A 22,954-nucleotide genomic window follows, 5' to 3' on the forward strand; every position below is an offset into this window, starting at 1 on the left:
AGGGAGTTGCCCAAGGCAGACCTGAGCTCAGAGCCTGTGTCCCTGAGGGGCCCCGGGTGGGCAGCAGGTCCCCCTCCTCCCACCCAGAGCCCACCCTTCCATCCTGAAGTGTCGCCCACCACCGAGGCTATAAAACCCACATCCCAGTCCCTACCGAATGCCCCTGGGACCGACTGACCCGGTGTGCCTGGGAATGCCCCAGTTTTCTCACTGAACTCCTTCCGTCCAGGCACCCTCTCATCCCCAGGACAGTGGGTCAGCCAACCGCCCACAGACAAGCAGGGTAGGGGGTTGGAGGGTGTCCCCACAAAAGGCATGTCCACCTGGAACCTCAGATAGGCTGTCACTTGGAATAACGGACTCTGCAGATGGAATTAAGGTAAGGCTCTCGAGATAAGCGTGCCTGATTAGAATGAGCCCTAAATCCAATGACTCCCGTCCTTAAGAGACACAGAGCGCACTCCCACGTAAGGAGTGCCTGATGGCCGGGGCAGAGACTGCAGCAAGGCAGCGACGGGCCCAGGAGTGCCAAGCATGGCCCGCAGCCACCAGAGGCTGGAGATAGGCCTGGAAAGGATTCTCGCTGAGAGTCTCCAGAAGGAGCCAACTCTGCCTGCACCTTGATCTGGGACTTCTGGCCTCCAGAGCTGTAAGACAACAGGTTTCTGCTTTGAAGTCACCCCGTGTGTGGGCATTTGTAACAGTGGCACTAGGGAATGAACACAGTGGTGGGCCAGGCACAGTGACTCACACCTGTAACCCCAGCACTTTGGGAGGCGGAGACAGGAGGATCACTTGAAGCCAGGAGTTCAAGACCAGCCTAGGCAACACGGCGAGACCCCATTCCTACAAAATATTTAAAAATTAGCCAGGTGTGGTGGTGCGCACCTGTAGTCCCAGCTATTCTGGAGGATGAGGTGGGAGGAGCACTTGAGTTCAGGAGTTGGAGACCAGCCTGAGCAACATAGCAAGACCCTTTCTCTACAAAAAGTTAAAATTTAGCTGGGTGTGGTGGCATGCACCTGTAATCCCAGCTACTGAGGAGGCTCAGGCAGGAGGATCTCTTGAGCCTGGGAGTTCAAGGCTGCAGTGAGCCTTGTACTCTAGCCTGGGAGACAGAGTGGAACCCTGTCTAAAAAAAAAAAAAAAAAAAAAGGCCGGGTGTGGTGGCTCACGCCTGTAATCCCAGCACTTTGGGAAGCCGAGGCAGGTGGATCACGAGGTCAGGAGATTGAGACCATCCTGGCTAACATGGTGAAACCCCATCTCTACTAAAAATACAAAAAAATTAGCCCGGTGTGGTGGCAGGCGCCTGTAGTCCCAGCTACTCGGGAGGCTGAGGCAGGAGAATGGCATGAACCCAGGAGGCGGAGTTTGCAGTGAGCTGAGATCACGCCACTGCTCTCCAGGCTGGGCAACAGAGCGAGACTCCGTCTCCAAAAAAAAAACAAGCTGGGCACAGTGGCTCACGCCTGTAATCCCAGCACTTTCGGAGGCCGAGGCGGGTGGATCACTTGAGGTCAGGAGTTTGAGACCAGCCTGGCCAACATGGTGAAACCCTGTTTCTACTAAAAATACAAAAATTTGGCCAGGCACCGTGGCTCATGCATGTAATCCCAGCACTATGGAAGGCCGAGGCAGGCAGATCATTTGAGGTCAGTAGTTCAAGACCAGCCTGACCGACATGGTGAAACCGTCTCTACTAAAAGTAAAAAAATTAGCTCGGCATGGTGGTGGGCACCTGTAATCCCAGCTACTTGGGAGGCTGAGGCAGAAGAATCGCTTGAACTTGGGAGGCGGAGGCTGCAGTGAGCCAAAATCATGCCATTGCACTCCAGCCTGGGTGACAGAGTGAGGTTCCATCTCAAAAACAAAATTTAGGCCGGGCGCGGTGGCTCACGCCTGTAATCCCAACACTTTGGGAGGCCAAGGCGGGCGGATCACGAGGTCAGGAGATCGAGACCATCCTGGTTAACACGGTGAAACCCTGTCTCTACTAAAAATACAAAAAAATTAGCCGGGCATGGTGGTGGGCGCCTGTAGTCCCAGCTACTCGGGAGGCTGAGGCAGGAGAATGGCATGAGCCCCGGAGACAGAGCTTGCAGTGAGCCAAGATTGCTCCACTTCACTCCAGAATGGGCGACAGAGCAAGACTCCGTCTCAAAAAAAAAAAAAAGGGCCGGGCGCAGTGGCTCAAGCCTGTAATCCCAGCACTTTGGAAGGCCGAGACGGGCGGATCACGAGGTCAGGAGATCGAGACCATCCTGGCTAACACGGTGAAACCCCGTCTCTACTAAAAAATACAAAAAACTAGCCGGGCGAGGTGGCGGGCGCCTGTAGTCCCAGCTACTCGGGAGGCTGAGGCAGGAGAATGGCATGAACCCGGGAGGCAGAGCTTGCAGTGAGCCGAGATCCGGCCACTGCACTCCAGCCTGGGCAACAGAGCAAGACTCCGTCTCAAAAAAAAAAAAAAAAAATTTACTCAGGCGTGGTGGCAGATGCCTGTGGTCCCAGCTACTCTGGAGGCTGAGGCAGGAGAATTGCTTGAACTTGGGAAGCGGAGGCTGCTGTGAGACGAGATTGTGCCATTGCACTCCAGCCTAGCGACAGAGCAACAGAGGAAGACTCCTCAAAACAAAAACAACAACAACAACAAACAGTTGCATGTCAATTTTCCCATTGCAGGGGGTTGGAGGATGTTCTCCCAAAACTTCCTGTCCACCTGTAACCTCAGAATGTGACCTTATTTGGAAACAGGATATTTGCAGGTGTCACTGGTTAAGCATCTCAAGATGAGATCATCCTGGGCTTAGGACAGGTCCTAAATCCAGTGACCAGTGTCCTTCCAAGAAAAGGAGGGGGACCCGGCGGGTTGGCTCACACCTGTAATCCCACCACTTTGGGAGGCCAAAGTGGGCGGATCATGAGTTCAGGAGATCGAGACCAGCCTGACTAACACGGTGAAACCTTGTCTCTACTAAAAACACAAAAAATTAGCCAGGCATGGTGGCGAGCGCCTATAGTCCCAGCTACTCGGGAGGCTGAGGCAGAAGAATCACTTGAACCAGGGAGGCAGAGGTTGCCGTGAGCCGAGATCGTTCCATTGCACTCCAGCCTAGGTGACAGAGAAACTCCATCTCAAAAAAAAAAGAAAGAAAGAAAGAAAAAAGAAAAGGAAAGGAGGGGACACAGGCACAGAGAAGGCCACGTGACGACGGAGACAAGAGATGGGAGCGATGCAGCTACAGGCCCAGGAACACTGAGGATTTCTGGAGCCCCAGGAAGCTGCAGGGAGGCCTGGAACAGCCTCCCCAAAGGCCTCCAGAAGGAGTCAGTCCTGCCACACCTTGCGTTTGGACTGCTGGCCTCCGGCACTGTGAAAGAGCAAACTCCTGTCACTGGAAGCCACCCAGTCTGTGGCCACCCACCCATCTCCCCAGGAGATCTGGCTGCTCTCAGATACCCGGAGCCCCCCGCCTCAGCTTGCTGGGCACTGACCTTGAGGGTTGCTCCCTCGACTTGCATTGCTCCCTGCAGCGCCCAACCCCATGGGGGACACCAGAGGAGACTCTCAGAGCCGTCCCCCGGACAGGGCGAGGTGCCTCCCAGGAGACGACCCCACTGCCCCGCCAGCACTGGACACTGGACACTGTTTTCCATAAACACTTCTTTGAACTAAATTTAATTCTTCTCACCCAAGAGATATCTGGAAAGCAATGCTCAGGCCGGGGTGGAGCGCTGGGGAGAGGGGATGTTTTCACAGTTTGTGGAGGGTTTTTTTTTTAATCTTTTTTTCTGGCATCGTCTCTCTCTTCTGATTTCCCTGTAACTGACATGGAGGAAATGGATTCTGAAAATGGGTTCCTTTCCCACCCCCAGGGGCTCTGAGATCGGAGTGGGGTGGGGCTGGGTGAACAGGACTTGGTGCTCCGAGGCAGGGTCCTCCCTGATTCCCTCCCACCTCCTCCGCCATGCCTCCCTTTACCCAACAGGGCCTGGCCAGGAAGGGGCATATCAGGTGGCTATTCTGGGGGACAGGTTTTCAGGGCACCTGCCCTGTGTGCCCACCCAGTGAGGGGTTCCTGGCCCAGAGTTGCCCCCTCAGCATATCCCAGGGGACTAGTGACCCTGTAGGCCCCTCCACTTTGCTAAAGAGAACACAGGGAGGGTTGGTGGCCGAGAACTCACCAACCACTGCTGACCAGGAATGGCCAAGGGAGGCCCACCCAGAACACCCAATCCCACAGCCACCCTGCTCTAGTACCACTTGGGGCCTCTCCAGCCACTGGCCCGGCTGCATTTACTCTCCAAAACTGCCGCTTTCTTTTAGTTTTTAAGTGACAGGCTCTTGCTGTGTCACTGAGGCTGGAGTCCAGTGCCACAATCACAGCTCACTGCAGCCTCGAACTCCTGGGCTCAAGTGATCCTCCCACCTCAGCCTCCTGAGTAGCTGGGACCACAGGCGCACGCTACCACATTGGGTGGATGGATGGATGAGTAGATGGTTGGATGGGTGGGTGGGTAGGTGGATGGGTGGGTGAATGAGTGGATGGATGGATGGATGGATGGATGGATGGATAGATGGATGGATGAAGTGGATAGATGAGTGAATGGATAGGTGGATGTGTGGGTAGACGGATGGACAGATGGGTGGGTAGGTGAACGGAAGAGTGGGTGGATGGGTGAATGGATGGATGGATGGATAGATGATTGATAGATAGATAGATAGATAGATAGATAGATAGATAGATAGATAGGCTAATGGATGGATGAATCAGTGCTTTCTGTCCCTTGACCTGGTCTACAAGCCACTTCCCCAGCTAGACAAAGAGAGCTGGAGGGTTCCAGGAAACCTGCCTTAGAACCCCATCCCTGCCGGGAAACAGATGAAAGCTGTCGGGGTCTTTTTTCCGTCTCTCAGCCTTACCTGGGACACACAGAACTTTACGGTGGGGCCTTGTTCCAGTTGCTACAGGTTCCCATTGCTGAAGGTGGGGGGACAAGCTGCCTCTGCCACTCAGCTCTGCAGGGGGCTCCTCAGTGGCTGGGGGAGCTGCGGGTGTGGCAGGAGGACCTGGCAAGAAGCTCATGGGTACCCTCACCCACCTCATCCCGCCCTGTGCCCAGCCCTGACCCCAGCCCTCCCTCCGACAGTCCTTCTTTGTACCTCGCCCCGTGGAAGGAAACACACTAAAGGTGGGGAGGGGTGGGCCAGAGCCTCAGACTCCGTAAGACAAAGGGAGAAAAATGCACCGAAGAGAGGCGGGGAGTAGACGCAGGCACTGCCTTTTTTTTTTTTTTTTTTCCTTTTTCTTTTTACAGACAGGGTCTCACTCTTGTTCAGGCTGGAGTGCAGTGGCGCCATCATAGCTCACCACAGCCTCCAACTACTGGGCTGAAGGATCCTGCCTCAGCCTCCAAAGTAGCTGGCATGACAGGCACGCACTACCACGCTTGGCCAATTTTTGTATTGTTTGTACAGATGGGGTCCACTATGTTGCCCAGGCTGATCTTGAACTCCTGGCCTCAAGTGATCCTCCCTCCTCAGCCTCCCAAATCTTAGGGATTACAGGCATGAGCCACCACCCCCAGCCTTATTTCCTGACATTTCTATGGTGAAATTGATTGCTCTTATAATCAGAAAAAAATATAGTGAGACTTAAAAGACACGGTCTGTGAACTTGAGAGGCCAAAACAACCCGCAGAGGGACAGGCAACTGGCCATTCCGATGCTGGGTCCCCAGGCATGATGCAGGCAGGTCCCCCCTCCCCACTTTGGCCAGGGAGGCTTTGCAAAGAAAGCTGGACGTGCAGTAGCAGGGGTTGGGAAGGGGAATTCCAGGAAGGGGCCTGGGACTGGGACCATGGTGGCCCCCCAGGCCAGATCCACCCCTGGCCAGGTGCAAGGACGCTGGGAGCGGCCCCAAAGATCCAAATACCTTCCTCAGCAACCCCTTTCATTTGCTTTCTGCAGAAAATAAGCTAATGCCGGCAGCGGAGACTTCATTTAGGAGAAGAGCAGGCCTCAGCATATCCCTGGCATTGGCAGCATTCCTGGGAGGAGAGGAGGGGAAGGCCGGGGAGGGGAGGGGGACGGGGCTAGACGGAGCTCGTGGATTCACCTAATTCCAGGGTGGAATCGCTCGCCGGCCACCGTGTCCTCCATCATTCTCCAGAGGCCCCACCTAGTTTGTGCATTAATCAGTCACCAGGCCTTGGTCCTATGGCCCAGCAAGGGGAGATGTCAAGGCCAGGGACCCCTCTGAGGCTCAGAGAGGGGTGCACAGCAGGAGTGGTAAAGCCAGGACTGGTCACAGCGGCTCATGCCTGTGATCCCAGCACTTAGACCGAGGCGGGAAGATCACTTGAAGCCAGGAGTTCAAGACCAACATGGTGAGACCTCTGTCTCTGCCAAAAAAAAAAAAAAAAAAAAAAAAAGTATATATATATATAAATTTTTTAAAGCCAGGACCTGCCTGGTCCCTCAAGCTTCCTCCCTGGGACCTCAGTAGATGGTTCTAGACAGTGGGATTTGTGTTCTAGGCCCAGGGGCTCTGACCTCAGAGGCCCTGTCGGGAGGTTCAAACTAAGAAGTGAAATGCAGTGAAATTCAGACTTGTGCCTCTGTACGGGCCGTGGACATGCGTGTGCAAAGGCGTGTGCATGTGCGTGCACCTTGCTTCCTGGGTCAAAGTGGCTTCTGATCCAGAGATACTTTGAGGTTTCTTTTTTTTTTTTTTTTTATTTTAGAGAGCGGGTGTTGCCCTGCCACCCAGGCTGGAGTGCAGTGGCACAATCACACAATCACAGCTCATTGCAGCCTCAAACTCCTAGGTTCAAGCAATCCTCCTGCCTCAGCCTCCCAAGTAGCTGGGATCAAAAGCGTGCGTCACTGCACCTGGCTAATTTTTAAATTTTTTCTAGAGACAGAGTCTGGCTATGTTGCCCAGGCTGGTCTTGAACTCCTGGCCTCAAGCGACCCTTCTGCCTCAGCCTCCCAGGTATCTGGGACTGCAGACGTGTACCACCATCCCCAGCTAATTTTTAAATTTTTTTCTAGAGATAGAGTCTGGCTATGTTGCACAGGCTAGTCCTGAACTCCTGGCCTCAAGCAATCCTCCCACCTTGGCCTCCCAAAAAGCTGGGTTTAGGCAAGGCATGGTGGCGCACACCTGTAATCCCAGCACTTTGGGAGGCCAAGGCAGGCAGATCACTTGAGGTCAGGAGTTTGGGGCCAGCCCGGCCAACATGGTGAAACCCCATCTCTACTAAAAATACAAAAAATAGCCAGGTGTGGTGGTGCATGCCTATAGTCCCGGCTACTTGGGAGGCTGAGGTAGAAGAATCGCTGGAACCCGGGAGGCGGAGGTTGCAGTGAGCCAAGATCGCACCACTGCATTCTAGTCTGGGCGACAGCGAGACTCCGTCTCAAAAACAAAATAAAATAAAAATTTGCGTTTATAGGTGTGAGCCACTGCACCTGGCCACTTCCAAATCCTATTGGTTCCCTGCTCTGGGCAAGGCCTGGGCATGATTTTACAGACGGGGAAAATGAGGCCCAGGATCCCACCGTGGTAAAGCCCGCTTCTCATAGACCTGCCGACTGCAAACTCCTCCCAGGGTTCCCCCTGAGCTAACATCCCCCTCCTGTGGTCCCACCCAGGGCTCCTTGCTGTCCTGGGCTGTGTCCCCAATGGCCGGGCTGTGTCTCCGGCTCCTGGCCAAGGTGGCTCTGAGGGCACCTCTCTGGGCCTGGTCTGGCTGGAGGGGACCCCAGGAGAGGGTCCCACAGGCGCCCCCACCCGTCTGCGCCTGCTCCTTCCAGATTCTGCAGGCTCTGGTGACACCTGCTGGCCATGCATCCCATCACCATAGCAACCCAGGCTGGGATGGGTGGGGTCACCCAGGCTGGAGGTTGGGGGTGTGGAGGCACTGGGAGTGGGGCACACCTGCCCGACCCATCTTCTTTCCTCATGGGAAACTTTCAACCCCAGAACGCTCCTGTGCCCCGCTTAGGTCCCCTCCTACTCTGTCCCCCTGCCCTGTCCAATGGCTCTGAGAGCTCTGGGTTCTCACCCAGCCCCCAGTCAGTGACTCCAGCTGAGACATCACCTCCCTACAGACCTTCAAGGTTCCCATCTCAGACACAACAACTCCATCTCCACTGTGTGGGGCCCCAGGCCTCAGCTCAGAGGGGCCCCACCTCTCACGGCTCCCCTCCAGCTCCTCTGCGTCCCTCTGCTCAGTCCCCCGGCCTGTGTCCACTTCACCCCAAGTCCTTGGCTATACCCTGAACAGAGCCCATCTCCCATCACCCAGATGCTGTCACCTGTCACCTAGGTGCTGTCACAGCCCAGCCCCGTCCCCAGCTCCTCTGTGGCCCCCACAAACTCGGCAGGCTTTCGCAGACACACACGCACCTGTCCTGCCAGCACCGTGCCTCAGGGAGTGGCACAGGCCCCGCCACACCGCATGCCGGCCCCATAAACGGCCCTGCGGTTCCCACCGGGGGCTCTGCACCTGCAGGCCCCTCCCCAGAAGGCTGTTCGCAGCTTCCTCAGTCTTGCTAACACTGATTCAGCCAAGCCGTCCAGAACATTCTGCTGGCTGTGACCTCCCCAAACCCTGCTCTGTGTTCCTCACACTGTCATGGCCTGGGGACTATCCCATCCCAGCCAGGGCTCCTCCGTAGTGCTGCCATGATTTCAGGATCCCCGTGTGTCCAGGGCTGAGCCCAGGGCCGACCTGGGAGGTGTCTGCTGACCTGATCCTCTTGGCCCTCCCACTCCAGGCCCCAGTCCCACCCCAGGAAGATCCTCCCCATCCCCACTCTCCCCTCCTCCCAGGGTCTGCAGGGAGCGGCTGGGCCACCACTTTGCCCAGAGGCAGTCCTGGGGCACGACCTGAGCCCATGTACCCAGCGCGGCATGGCCAGGGACACAATGCACAAAAGGAGAGGGCTTAAGGGACCTCCCTGGAGACCCCCAAGTGGCTCCTCTGAGTAACGGGGGCTGGTCATGGATGTTGAGTCACCTGGAGGGGGATTGTGTGGAGGGGCCAGCCTTGGTCCTCCCACCTGCCCCAGGTGGCCTGTGGTCCTGGGTTGGCTGCCACCTCTCAGGGCCTCAGTCTCCCCGTCTGCACTGGAGCAGGTGGGCACACTTGACCCCACAGCTTGGCAACGCCTGGCCACACTGCAGGGGCTGAGGGGGTGACCAGCCCTTCCTCTGATGCCCACCACACCCTGGGGACAGCTCAGAGCCCAGCCGCTCCTGGGGGCCTGGTCCATGCCTGTCCCTGGCCCCACACCCTGCAGTCTGGTGGCAGCTGCTGCACTCGCACCCGGAATGTCCCAGAAATCCCCAAACCTCAGCTGACCCCATGGGGGAAAGAGGGCTGGAACCTGCCCCCTCTCATCCCCTCCAAGGCGCAGATCCACCCTGTCCCCACGCAGTGGGCATACTGAGTGCCCAGCCCCGCCCCGCCCCGCCCCGCCCCGCCCAGAGAGGCTGGAACATCAGGAGCTTGGGCCAGTCTGGCCACGCCGTGGAAATAGTGGCCATGCATCGGCCCGGGGAGGCCCCAGGCCTGGTCAGCCGCCAGGTCCTGCCCGCCAGGCTCAGCTTCCCAGCCCTCCCGCTTCCTCTCCCCCCCCTGGTTAATCTGCCAGTTCCATCTGTCTTTGTCCTGTTTGTCTATCTGTGTCTCAGTCTGCTCGATCTCTGTCTCTGTCTTGCTATCTCTGTCTCCATCTGCCTCTGTCTCTGCCTATTTGTCTGTCTCTGTCTCTCCATCTCTCTCTCTTTGTTTTTAAAATTTTCTTTTATACAGAGACAATCTTGCCGTGTTGCCCAGGCTGGTCTTGAACTCCTAGGCTCCAGTGATCCTCCAGCATTGGGCTCTCTAAGTGCTGGGATTACAGGCGTGAAGCACCGTGCCGAGCCAAGAAACATCTCTAAACCCCTCTTTTCCTCCCAGCAGTGACTGTGAAGGGCTCTGGGGACAAATCCCTTTGTGAAAGGATCTTCTGGATGATGTCATGGATTTGGGCCCCCTCTTGCTGGAGGTCACTGGGTGGTACTTCTTGGCCATCCAGCCAATAGCAACAAGCCGGCACTGTGATGACGTCACCATCGCCCCCACTGTCTCCTCAGGTCCCAAGGAGCAAGAGGCTTGCACCGTTCCTCTCTAATCTGAGATGGATTTTGTGGGTTTGCCTGGGGGGAGGGTTTTTTTTTTTTTTTTAAGCAAGAATCTGCTTAAGCCATACACCCATCTCATTAGGATTAGTTTTGTTAATCTATAGATCCACTTATTCGGCCGCACGCCAGCCTCCGAGTGTCCCAAACACGAAGTCAAAGGGTGAGCAGAGCACCTCGGGCTGGCCCTCCTCCCCTGGGAGGATCCACCTCTCCCGTGGGACAGAGACAGCTATGACTCAGCGGCAGCCTGCCGGGCACAGTTCCAAGCACCTCATGGCCTGTTCTGTGTCTCCTCCCAGAGGAGGAGGGGGAAACTGAGGCCTCAGGACAGGGGCAGCTGGCACAGAGCCATACATCCAGGACCTCAGATACATGCGATTGCTCCAGACCCCCACCAGCACAAGCCAGGCAAATCTGTACATTCAATGTTAGCAAAGTTTGTTTGTTTGTTTTTTACAGAGAGGGTCTCACTGTGTTGCCCAGGCTAGTCTTGAACTCGAGCCGAAGTGGTCCTCCTGCCTCAGCCTCCCAAAGTGCTGGAATTATAGGCGTGAGCCACTGCTACTGGCCTGCAAAGTTTTTGTTTGTTTGGAGGGTGTTGCTTTGTCACCCAGACTGGAGAACAGTGACACAATCATGACTCACTGCAGCCTCCACTTCCTGGGCTCAAGCGATCCTTCTGCCTCAACCTCCCAAGTAGCTGGGATGGCAGGCATGCACCACTACACCCAGCTTTTTTTTTTTTTTTTTGGAGACAGAGTTTCGCTCTTTCGCCCAGGCTGGAGTGCAGTGGCACGATCTCAGCTCATTGCAACCTCTGCCTTCCAGGCTCAAGCGATTCTCCTGCCTCAGCCTCCTGAGTAGCTGGGATTACAGGCGCCCGCCACCACACCTGGCTAATTTTTGTATTACTATTAAAGAGGGGATTTCACCGTGTTGGCCAGGCTGGTCTCGAACTCCTGACCTCGTGATCTGCCTGCATCGGCTTCCCAAAGTGCTGGGATTACTGACGTGAGCCACAGCGCCCGGCCCTGTGTTGCCCTGGCTGGTCTTGAACTCCTGGCCACAAGTGATCCTCCTGCCTCGGCTGTTTCATTCTTACTTTATAGAAAAGAATAACTTAAAATGAAAGTGTTATTTATTTTTTTCTCACATAAGTAAATGATCTTGTGCATCCACTCCAGAGGCCACTAGATTAGTATGTTTGATGCCTGTTTCCCATCCAGACTGATTTCTGAGAAGCAGGAGGAAAGAAATGAATTCCTCAATGAGTGAAAAGAAAGAACCTCATTTTCCAGATGGGGCCCTGAGTGAGGCTCAGAGAGGTTCAGGAACTTACCCCAGGGCACACATCGAGGGAGCAACAGAGCCTGGGGGCCGAGGGCAGGGCCACCCTGCAGGGCCTGCAGGGCCCCATCAGCACCCAGGTTGCAAAGTGAGGACTCACGGAGGAGGAGGTGCCCCCAAGGCATAAGACGCCTCCCCCACTGCCCATCAGCCCAGATGGCCACCCGAGCTGTCAGTGAGAGGACACTCTGCTTGGCTAAGCCGCTGTTGTTTGGGATTTTCTGTCTCTCGAATCCTAAAGGGTAGAGTCTGCTTATCGATGCCACCCTCGCCCCTACAGTCGGGAAAACCAGAGCCTGGAGGGCGGTGCTGTAAGAGTGATCCCAGTCACCACGGCAGTCCAAGGGCCACCTTCCATGCCATCACTTTAGGAGTTTGCTGTGAGGTTAGCCTCGTCAGCAAACTCGAGGCTGGCTCCCTGTCCTCTTGCTCAGGGACCAACCCTGGGCACTACTGGGGAGGACTCTGGGGGATTATCTTGAGAGCACTCTCAGGGAGACTATCTGGGGAGCACTCTCAGGGGAGCACTCCAAGGAGTACTCTTTGGGAGCATATCTGGGGAGCACTCTCGGGGGGAAACATCAGGGGAGCAGCATTGGGAGCACTTTCAGGGAGTACTGAGCACATGCTTGGGGAGCACTCTCAAGGAGCACTCAGGGCACATACTTGAACATTCTCAGGGCACATACTTGAACATTCTCAGGGCACATACTTGGGGAGCACCCTCTGGGGAGTACTCCAGGGAGTACTCTCGGGGAGCATATGTGAGGAGGAGCATCAGGGAGCACTCTCGTAGGAGCACTGCCTTAGTCTCCTTGCTGGCCACTGGCTTCACTGGCATCAGAAGCAATTCCACAAGCCCAGCCGCTCCTGTCCTCCCTGGTTCCCCACAGGACACTGCCATCCCCTCGGTGGGAATGGGCTTCTATTCTGGGGTTTGCATTCCCATGGTGCCAAGTCCGTCCTGAGAAGATCCTCAGGGATTGCTGACCATCCACGTCCCCACAGGGTGGGCCTCAAACCCAGGCTGTGAATTCAGGGAAGTGGGAAGCAGAACTTCCTGGGTGTCCCTAGATGGTGCCTTCCCCCCACCCACTACACATGCACACACACACACACACACACACACACACACACACCACTTCCATGGCATCAGGAGAGAGTCTGGTCCTTCAGCAAGGTCACACTCTTCTCCACGTGGCCCCAGCCAATGCCCAGGCGAGACCTGGCCATCTCTGCCCCACGCGGGACTCTCTCATGGGCCGTGCTGGCTCCAGCATCGAAGTCTAACAGCTCCCTGCCACATTTCGTTCCCTCTGTGCTCCTTCCCCAGTGTCACTCCTCCCTCAACCCCCGAAGAACCCCTTTGCCTTCCGCAGTCCTTCTCAGCATCTGCTTCCTGAACAACCCAACCTCCGTTCTGCACCGGCCCGGTCACCCCACTGAAACTGGCAACTCCTGCTTCCACCCAACCTCATCATGGGACCTAAAAGCAGCCCAGCCCCCACTGCTGTCCTCCCCAAGGCTCGGCTCTGCCCAGGAACCCGCTGCCTGCTCCCATCCCTGGTCCCTTAGGCCCACGGCATCTGCTCTCTCGGGACCGTGCTCCCCCCGCACCAGTCGGCCGCCTTGGGCTCTCAGGAGACAAAGCCAGCCATCCCTCAGTTTCCACTTCACCCCTTCCCAAGGCAGTAAGCTTGGGGGCAGCTCGAATCAGTGGGAGGACAAACCAAGGGGGATCTCAGACTCATCACGATGCACTCGCACATAAACCCCTCATCTCACGCAGTCAATTACAAGCCCTGGGAAGTGGGGGCAGGCGAGGCCCAGGAGGCCCCGGGGAGGCCAAGCCTAGGGGCACATTCTCTGAATCCTGAAGAATGAGCAGAAGCAACAGACTCAGCAAGGTGGGGGCTCCAGGCAGAGGGAACAGCTTGTGCAAAGGCCCTAGGGCAGGCCAAGGACAGAACACTTAAGGCATGGAAAGGAGGCGAGCATGGCTGGGAGCAAAGGACAGAGGAAGGAGGTTGGGAGGTGGGAAGGGACAGCCCCGGGTGCTGAGACTCAGAACAGAATGGGGCAGTCCCCTTTTTTTGTTTGTCTGAGACAGAGTCTCACTCTGTCATCCAGGTTGGAGTGCAGTGGTGCAATCTCGGCTCACTGCAACCTCCATCTCCCTGGTTCAAATGATTCTCCCACCTCAGCCTCCCCAGTAGCTGGGATTACAGGTGCATGCCACCATGCCTAGCTAATTTTTGTGTTTTTAGTAGAGATGGAGATTCACCTTGTTGGCCAGGCTGGTCTTGAACTCCTGACCTCAAGTGATCCACCTGTCTTGGCCTCCCAAAGTGCTGGGATTACAGATGTGAGCCACTGCACCTGGCCTAGGACTGTCCCCTCTAAGAACACACAGACTTGTGGGTGATGGTCAGAGGACAGCTCAGATGAGCTCAGCTCAGGTCAGTTCCACAGGAGTCGCTATACTACATTTTACAAAGGGATTGGGGGGACTCTGTGGGCACCATAAAATTAGATCTGTCCCATTCCATGGCAGCTGTGTGGTGTGGGTACCACAGAATGGGTAACTACTCTAAGCAAATCAAGGTGTTCTCATTCCCCTGGTCAGAGCAATTGGTTCAGTAGTAGGAATAAACAAGGAATCCCACAGTCCAGTTTGCTGGTAGCTATTCTAAACTGAGTCCTTAGAGATGTGAGTAAGCTGCTGGATCAATCCTGACCTGAAGCCTACCCTACCACTGCACATTTTCCATTACACCAAATTCCCTTCATTGTGAAGTTGTTTCGAGCTAGGTTTTTTATTATTTGCTACCAAACACATCCTGCTACAGGCGGTGGGAGTGAGTTCCTGCAGAAACTCAGTGGAGCATTGAGGCCACCTTGGAAGCCATACACAGCAGTCTCCAGATGGCAGCAAGCTAGAGAATGACTCTGCAGTGTCAGGGAGGGTTAAGCTGTATTTTTAAAAGCAACGGAAGGCCCGGGAAATGCAGCTTTTAGATAGCAAAGGCCTGTGATGCCCCAAGTGGCCCCCATCAGCCAGGAGTGGGTGTTTTGGAGGGAAGAGGTGGCTGGCCTGGGGAATGGGTCCGGGCCTCCGAGTTCACCAGATCTCCAGGCCACATTGTGGCACAAGCCATCCCTGTCGCTGCGCCTGGCTGGCCTGGGCCCACAGCCTGCTTCGCCGGGGAAAGGAACCCCTGCCTCGACAGAGCCTCCGTCCAATTCGCTCAGTGAGAGCGCTGCCAGCTTCCTCACTCACACAGCCCAGCTGGAGAACTGCCCACAAGTTAAAAAATATTTCTTTCCAGCAGACATCGCTCCTGCGGATTCAAGCCTTATCTTTCTCTTCCAGAGGAGAGTTGTTCATTTCACTTCCTAAAAAAAAAAAAACCCCAAAACCTTAAACCACAAACTGAAAAGCAGGTGGAACCGTTTCAGGATTTGGCTGAAGTTTGTCTCAGAGCTGATAAGGGACAGTCAGTTGTTTCTGGGCAACACAGCAGTGAACTGGCAGCAAGACGGGGGTCCACACTATCCCCCAATAAAATGACCCCCCAAGGCCTTGCTCTGTATAGAGAGGTTTCTGGCCAGTCATAGTGGCTCACGCCTGTAATCCCAGCATTTTGGGAGGCCGAGGCAAGTGGATTGCTTGAGGTCAGGAGTTCGAGACCAGCCTGGGCAACATGGCGAAACCCCGTCTCTACTAAAAATACAAAAATTGGCCAGGCGCGGTGGTTGATGCCTGTAATCCCAGCACTTTGGGAGGCCGAGGCAGATGGATCAGGAGGTCAGGAGTTCGAGACGAGCCTGACCTACGTGGTGAAACCCCATCTCTACTAAAAATACAAAAATTAGCCAGGCATTGTGGCGTCCACCTGTAATCCCAGCTACTCAGGAGGCTGAGGCAGGAGAATCGCTTGAACTCGGGAGGCAGAGGTTGCAGTGAGTCAAGATTGTGCCACTGCACTCCAGCCTGGATAACAGAGTGAGACTCCATCCCCCCCAAAAAAAAACAAATTAGCTGGGCGTGGTGGCGCATGCCTATAGTCCCAGCTACTTGGGAGGCTGAGGCACGAGAATCACTTGAACCCGGAGGCAAACAACACCTTAACAGAGCAGAAATGCCAACGCTGGCTGCTGGGTTGGCAGGGCTGTTTTTGTTTTTGTTTTTTTTTTTTTGAGACGGAGCCTCGCTCAGTCGCCCAGGCTGGAGTGCAGTGGCCGGATCTCAGCTCACTGCAAGCTCCACCTCCCGGGTTCACGCCATTCTCCTGCCTCAGCCTCCCAAGTAGCTGGGACTACAGGCGCCCGCCGCCACGCCCGGCTAATGTTTTTTTTGCATTTTTAGTAGAAACGGGGTTTCACCATGTTAGCCATGATGGTCTCGATCTCATGACCTCGTGATCTGCCCGCCTCGGCCTCCCAAAGTGCTGAGATTACAGGCATGAGCCACTGTGCCCGGCCCATGGCAGGGCATTTTGAAAGCAAGCGTGGGCTGCTTGTGGTGGCTGACAGCTGTAACCCCAGCACTTTGGGAAGCCAAGTTGGGAGGACTGGTTGAGCCCAGGAGTTTGAGATGAGCCTGGGCAACATTGTGAGACCCCTCCACCCCCAACCACCACTACACAAAATTAGCTGGGCATGGTGGTATCTAGCTACAGTCACAGCTACTGAGGAGGCTGAGGAGGGAGGACTGCCTGAGGCCAGGAATTCGAGGCTGCAGTGAGACATGATCATGCCATTGCACTCCAGTCTGGATGACGGAGCAAGACACTGTCTCAAGAAAGAAAGGAAAAAAAAAAACATAAAGAGAAGAAAAGAAAACAAAAGTGTGACCTACTCCAGAACTCAGGCCGGGGGTAGGATTTTACCAGACACAGGTCTGCAGAGATGGACCACAGGGCTCTGGCCTTGGCTCAGCCCCAGTACAGTCAGTAATCAACAAATAGCACAAGGGGCCAGGCATGGTGGCTCATGCCTGCAGTCCTAGCACTTTGGGAGGCCAAGGCGGGTGGATCACCTGAGGTCAGGAATTTGAGATCAGCCTGACTAACATGGTGAAAACCCATCTCTATTAAAAATACAAGAACTGGCCGGGCGCGGTGGCTCAAGCCTGTAATCCCAGCACTTTGGGAGGCCGAGATGGGCGGATCACGAGGTCAGGAGATCGAGACCATCCTGGCTAACACGGTGAAACCCCGTCTCTACTAAGAAATACAAAAAAATAGCCAGGCGAGGTGGCGGGCGCCTGTAGTCCCAGCTACTCGGGAGGCTGAGGCCGGAGAATGGCGTGAACCCGGGAGGCGGAGCTTGCAGTGAGCTGAGATCCGGCCACTGCACTCCAGCCTGGGCTACAGAGCGAGACTCCGTCTCAAAAAAAAAAAAAAAAAATACAAGAACTTAGCCAGGTACGGTGGCTCACTCCTGTAATCCCAGTACTTTGGGAGGCCGCGGAGGGCAGATCACGAGGTCAGGAGATCGAGACCGTCCTGACTAACAAGGTGAAACCCCGTTTCTACTAAAAAAAAAAACACACACAAAAATTAGCCGGGTGTGGTGGCATGTGCCTGTAGTCCCAGCTACTTGGGAGGCAGAGGCAGAAGAATGGTGTGAACCCAGGAGGTGGAGCTTGTAGTGAGCCGAGATCACACCACTGCACTCCAGCCTGGGCGACAGAGTGAGACTCTATCTCAAAAAAAAAAAAAAAAAAAAAACACTTAGCCAGGCATGGTGGCGTGCACCTGTAATCCCAGCTACTCAGGAGGCTGAGGCAGGAGAATCACTTGAGCCCGGGAGGCGGAGGCTGTAGTGAGCTGAGATCACACCGTCGTACTCCGGCCTGGGCAGCAGAATGACACTCTGTCTCTAAATAAATAAATAAATGGCACAAAGGCATAGCAGTCACCTGATGAAACAGGCAACCTTTCAGCCAGGCACAGTGGCTCATGGTTGTAATCTCAACACTTTGGGAGGCTGAGGCGGAAGGACTGCTTGAGGCCAGGAGTTCAAGACCAGCCTGGACAACATAGTAAGACCCCCATCTCTACAAAAAATAAGTATAGTGGTGCATGCCTATAGTCCCACCTACTTGGGAGGCTGAGGCAGAAGAATCACTTGAACCTGGGAGGTGGAGGTTGCCATGAGCCAGGATCGCACTTCAGCCTGAGCAACAGAGCGAGTGAGACTCGGTCTCCAAAAAAACAAACACACAAAAAAGACAGTGCCTGACACACAGTGAAATAGGGCTACTATTAACTGTTAGACATTGTAAAACTTAATATAATCATGAAACACTTTGCAAACACAAAGGCCAACAGCTGAAGACACAGGGATACCATGAGTCTGTCATTCCCATGCCCCTTCCTTCCCGAACTCCCTCAAATAATGCCTCAATTCATAACTTTGTTTTTTTATTTTTTTTTTTTTATTTTTTTTTTGAGACGGAGTCTCGCTTTGTCGCCCAGGCTGGAGTGCAGTGGCCGGATCTCAGCTCACTGCAAGCTCCGCCTCCCGGGTTTACGCCATTCTCCTGCCTCAGCCTCCCGAGTAGCTGGGACTACAGGCGCCCACCACCTCGCCCGGCTAGTTTTTTGTATTTTTAGTAGAGACGGGGTTTCACCATATTAGCCAGGATGGTCTCGATCTCCTGACCTCGTGATCTGCCCGTCTCGGCCTCCCAAAGTGCTGGGATTACAGGCTTGAGCCACCGCGCCCGGCCTGTTTTTTTATTTTTTGAGACAGGTTCTCGCTCTGTCACCCAGGGTGACAATCTCCGCCCATCGCAACCTCTGCCTCCTGGGTTCAAGTGATTCTCATGCCTCAGCCTCCCGAGCAGCTGGGGTCACCAGCGCGTGCCATGACACTGGCTAATTTTTGTATTTTTAGTAGAGACGGGGTTTCACCATGTTGGCCAGGCTGGTCTTGAACCCCCTGACCCCAAGCGATCTGTCCACCTCAGCCTCCCAAAGCCCTGGGATTACAGGAGTGAGCCACCACACCCGGCCTAAACCCTAATCTGATGGCAGAGGCTTGGGACATGCACCCAGGCCTCCATCCCAAGCCCTGCCTCGCTGTCTGCAAACTGCCGCCCCTCTGCAGTTCAGAAACATTTGTTCCACTGGCTGCAAGGGTGTTCTCATCTCCCTTCATCCCTCACCATATTTTTTGTTTTGTGAAAGCTGCACAGTTCTGAAGTAATCGTGCTACTGGGAAACAGGGCTGAGAGTCTCGTTTGTTCAAAGAAAATATTTTCCTTCCACACACAAGTGCTGTGTTTGCGCCATAAATCGCCTTCTGCATTAGGTCCCCGCCAGCCTTTCTCCTGGTGCCCAACCCTCCCAAGAAGGGCTCCAGTCCTGCATTCCCAGGGTGGGGGGTGGCTGCAAACACAGCCGGACCTGAGCCCAGCTCAGCAGCTCAGGGACACGTCAGAGAATAACAAGGGCAGGAATTCACATTTATTGTGCACCTACTATGTGCTGGGCACTGCACTGGGCACTTCCTTAATCAGTTACATTTTCTTCCTTCCAGCCAGGCACGGTGGCTTATACCTGTAATCCCAGCACTTTGGCAGGCTGAGGCCAGAGGATTGCTTGAGCCCAGGAGTTCCAGACCAGCCTGGGCAACACACTCGATTGATGCAAAAGTAATTGTGATTTTTGCCATTAAAAGTAATGGCAAGAACCACCTTTATTTTTGCACCAACCTAATTGCAAGACGCCGTCCCTACAAAAAAATTTAAATTACCAGGTGTGGTGGTGAGTGCCTATAGTCCAAGCTACTTGGGAGGCTGAAGTGGGAGGATTAATTACACCCAGGAGGTCAAGGCTGCAGTGAGCTATGATCATGCCGCTACACTCCGGCCTAGGCAACAGAGCAAGACTCTGTCTCTAAAAGAAACGAAATTGGCCGGGCGCAGTGGCTCATGCCTGTAATCCCAGGACTTCGGGAGGCCAAGGTAGGCAGATCACCTGAGGTCATGAGTTCGAGACCAGCCTGGCCAATATAGTGAAACCCCATTTCTACTAAAAATACAAACATTGGCCAGGCATGGTAACGGGTGCTTGTAGTCCCAGCTACTCGAGAGGCTGAGGCAGGAGAATCACTTGAACCTGGGAGGCAGAGGTTGCAGTGAGCCAAGATTATGCCACTACACTTTACCCTGGGCGACAGTGCAAGACTCCGTCTCAAAAGAAAAAAAAAAAAGAAACAAAATTAAGAAACAAAATTAGCTGGGCACAGTGGTTCACTTCAGTAATCCCAGCACTTCGGGGGACTGAAGCAGGCAGATCACCTGAGGTCGAGTTCGAGACTAGCCTGGCCAACACGGTGAAGCCTCGTCTCTAAAATTAGCCAGCATGGTAGCACACACCTGTAATCCCAGCTACTCAGGAGGCTAAGGAGGGAGAATGGCTTGAACCCAGGAGGTGGAGGTTGCAGTGAGCCAAGATCACGCCACTGCATTCCAGCCTGGGCAACAGAGTGAGACTTGGTCTCCAAAAAAGATAAAACAAAAGAAACGAAATCCTCACAGGACACCGTGAGGTGGGTCCCTCCATCATTATCTCATTTTACAGAGAAAAAACGAAAGTATTCACTTGCCTGAGGCCAGGACAGGAAGCCAGGCATCACCTACCCCACCGTGGGTACCCACTGGCACATTGGGAGATGAATTCATCTCCTGTTGGCACGCATTTCCTTTTTACATAAAACAGAATCCGTCACTATGTCACAAGCCACGGCAGAGGGAGGCCCCGGGCTGGGTCAGGCATTGCAGGCCAGCTCGCCGTGGATTGCAGCCAAATGAGGTTGAGAAACGATATTTTCACCTGCAGTTCTCAAATGCTTGCTCTCAGGAATCTCCGCTCTCTTACTGAGGACCTAGCTGCAAATGACATCTTAATAGCAATATGAAAATAATGGCCGAGCCCGGTGGCTCAAACCTGTAATCCCAGCACTTTGGGAGGCCGAGACGGGCGGATCACGAGGTCAGGAGATCGAGACCATCCTGGCTAACACGGTGAAACCCCGTCTCTACTAAAAAAAATACAAAAAACTAGCCGGGCGAGATGGTGGGCGCCTGTAGTCCCAGCTACTCGGGAGGCTGAGGCAGGAGAATGGCGTAAACCCGGGAGGCGGAGCTTGCAGTGAGCTGAGATCCGGCCACTGCACTCCAGCCTGGGCAACAGAGCGAGACTCCGTCTCAAAAAACATAAAAAATAAAAAAATAAAATAATTTTGACTTTACAGACTCACTGAGGGGATCTCAGGGACACCCTTCCTGGCTGGCGAACCATAACTCTAAAACAATCATCTAGGCCGGGCGCGGTGGCTCAAGCCTGTAATCCCAGCACTTTGGGAGGCCGAGACGGGCGGATCACAAGGTCAGGAGATCGAGACCATCCTGGCTAACATGGTGAAACCCCGTCTCTACTAAAAAATACAAAAAACTAGCCGGGCGCGGTGGCGGGCGCCTGTAGTCCTGGCTACTCGGGAGGCTGAGGCAGGAGAATCGCTTGAACCCAGGAGGCGGAGCTTGCAGTGAGCTGAGATCTGGTCACTGCACTCCGGCCTGGGTGACAGAGCGAGACTCCGTCTCAAAAAAAAAACAAAAAAAACAAAAAAAAAACAATCATCTTTGGCCGGGCACAGTGGCTCATGCCTGTAATACCGGCACTTTTGGAGGCCTAAGTGGATGGATCACTTGAGGTTAGGAGTTCAAGACCAGCCTGGCCAACTTGGTGAAACGCCATCTCTACTAAAAACAGAAAATTAGCCGGGCGTGGTGGCGCACCTATAATCCCAGCGACTTGGGAGGCTGAGGCAGGAGAATCGCTTGAACCTGGGATGCAGAGGTTGCAGTGAGCCGAGATTGTGCCACTGGACTCCACCCTGGGTGACAGAGCGAGACTGTCTCAAAAAAAAAAATTAAAAATTAAAATTGAAAAAAGTTTAAAAACATTAGACACCAATGATACAACATTAAAAAACAAAGTGAAGGCCAGGCGCGGTGGCTCACGCCTGTAATCCCAGCACTTTGGGAGGCCGAGACGGGCGGATCACGAGGTCAGGAGATCGAGACCATCCTGGTTAACATAGTGAAACCCTGTCTCTACTAAAAATACAAAAAATTAGCCAGGCGTGGTGGTGGGTGCCTGTAGTCCCAGCTACCCAGGAGGCTGAGGCAGGAGAATGGCGTGAACCCGGGAGGTGGAGCTTGCAGTGAGCCAAGATTGCACCACTGCACTCCAGCCTGGGCGACAGAGCGAGACTCAGTCTCAAAAAAATAAATAAATAAATAAATAAACAAATAAAACAAATGACCAGTAAGCACACACAGAGAAGCCCAATCTTATTAATCATCAGGGAAATACAAATCAGAAGTATCATGAGATACCACCTCACACCTACTAGGATGCCTGTAATCAAACAGATAGAAAATAGCAAGTGTTGGCAAGGACATGAAGATACTGGAACACTCAAATATTGCTGGTGGGAATGTAAAATGGTGCAGCTGCTAAGGAGAACAGGTTGGCATTTCCTGAAAATGTTGCCGTATGACTTAGCAATTTTACTTCCAGTATATATTCAAGAGAATTGAAAACATGTCCACCTAAGAATTTGTACACGAGGGCCAGGGGCAGTGGCTCAGGCCTATAATTCCAGCGCTTTGTGAGGTCAAGGCAGGAGGATCACTTGAGGCCAGGAATTCCAGATCAGCCTGGGCAACATAGCAAGACCTCATCTCCACAAAATATTTAAAATTAGATGGGCGTGGTGATACGTGCTTATAGTCCCAGCTACTTAGGAGGCTGAGGCAGGAGGATTGCTTGACCCCAGGAGGTCGAGGCTGTAGTGAACCATGATTGTGCCACTGTATTCCATCCTGGGTGACAGGGCGAGACCCTGTCTCAAAACAGAAAAAAAAAAAGTTTTGGAATGGATGGTGATGATGATTGCACAACAATATAAATCTGTGTCATGCCCCTGAACTACATATATATGTGTGTGTGTGTATATATGTGTGTGTGTGTGTGTATATATGTGTGTATACATATACACACACATACTTTTTTTTTTTTTTTGAGACAGAGAGTTGCTGTGTCGCCCAGGCTTGAGTGCAGTGGCACGATCTTGGCTGACTGCAACCTCCGCCTCCCAAGTTCAAGTGATTCTCCCGCCTCAGCCTCCTGAGTAGCTCGGATTACAGGCACACGCCACCACACCCAGCTAATTTTTGTATTTTCAGTAGAGACGGGGTTTCACCATGTTGGTCAGTCTGGTCTCAAACTCCTGACCTCATGATCCACCCGCCTCAGCCTCCCAATGTGATGGGATTACAGGTGTGAGTCACCATGCCCGGCCTGAACTATGTATTTTTAAAT

At 54.0% G+C, this 22,954-nt stretch overlaps 2 protein-coding genes across 2 annotated transcripts in view; both read right to left on the reverse strand.

Annotated features, from left to right (window-relative positions):
* Nucleotides 1-14,346: 14,346 nt before the first annotated feature.
* FBXL18 (F-box and leucine rich repeat protein 18) overlaps nt 14,347-22,954 on the reverse strand; it is a 59,641-nt gene continuing 51,033 nt past the window's right edge. Inside the window, exon 5 of the mRNA XM_077996123.1 lies at nt 14,347-14,945. Coding sequence (XP_077852249.1) covers nt 14,939-14,945 — 7 coding nt within the window. The 3' untranslated portion in view covers nt 14,347-14,938. The remainder of the gene's footprint in view (nt 14,946-22,954) is intronic.
* On the reverse strand, nt 15,028-22,729 carry LOC144340108 (uncharacterized). The gene is made up of 4 exons (XM_077997894.1): nt 22,398-22,729; nt 22,175-22,182; nt 21,695-22,143; nt 15,028-15,077 (listed from the first exon to the last, which is right to left on the reverse strand). Exons 1-4 carry the CDS (start codon nt 22,635-22,637, stop codon nt 15,028-15,030), a joined length of 747 nt encoding a protein of 248 aa, XP_077854020.1. The 5' UTR covers nt 22,638-22,729.

Source organism: Macaca mulatta, chromosome 3, assembly GCF_049350105.2.
Source record: "Macaca mulatta isolate MMU2019108-1 chromosome 3, T2T-MMU8v2.0, whole genome shotgun sequence".
Taxonomy (NCBI): Eukaryota; Metazoa; Chordata; class Mammalia; order Primates; family Cercopithecidae; genus Macaca; species Macaca mulatta.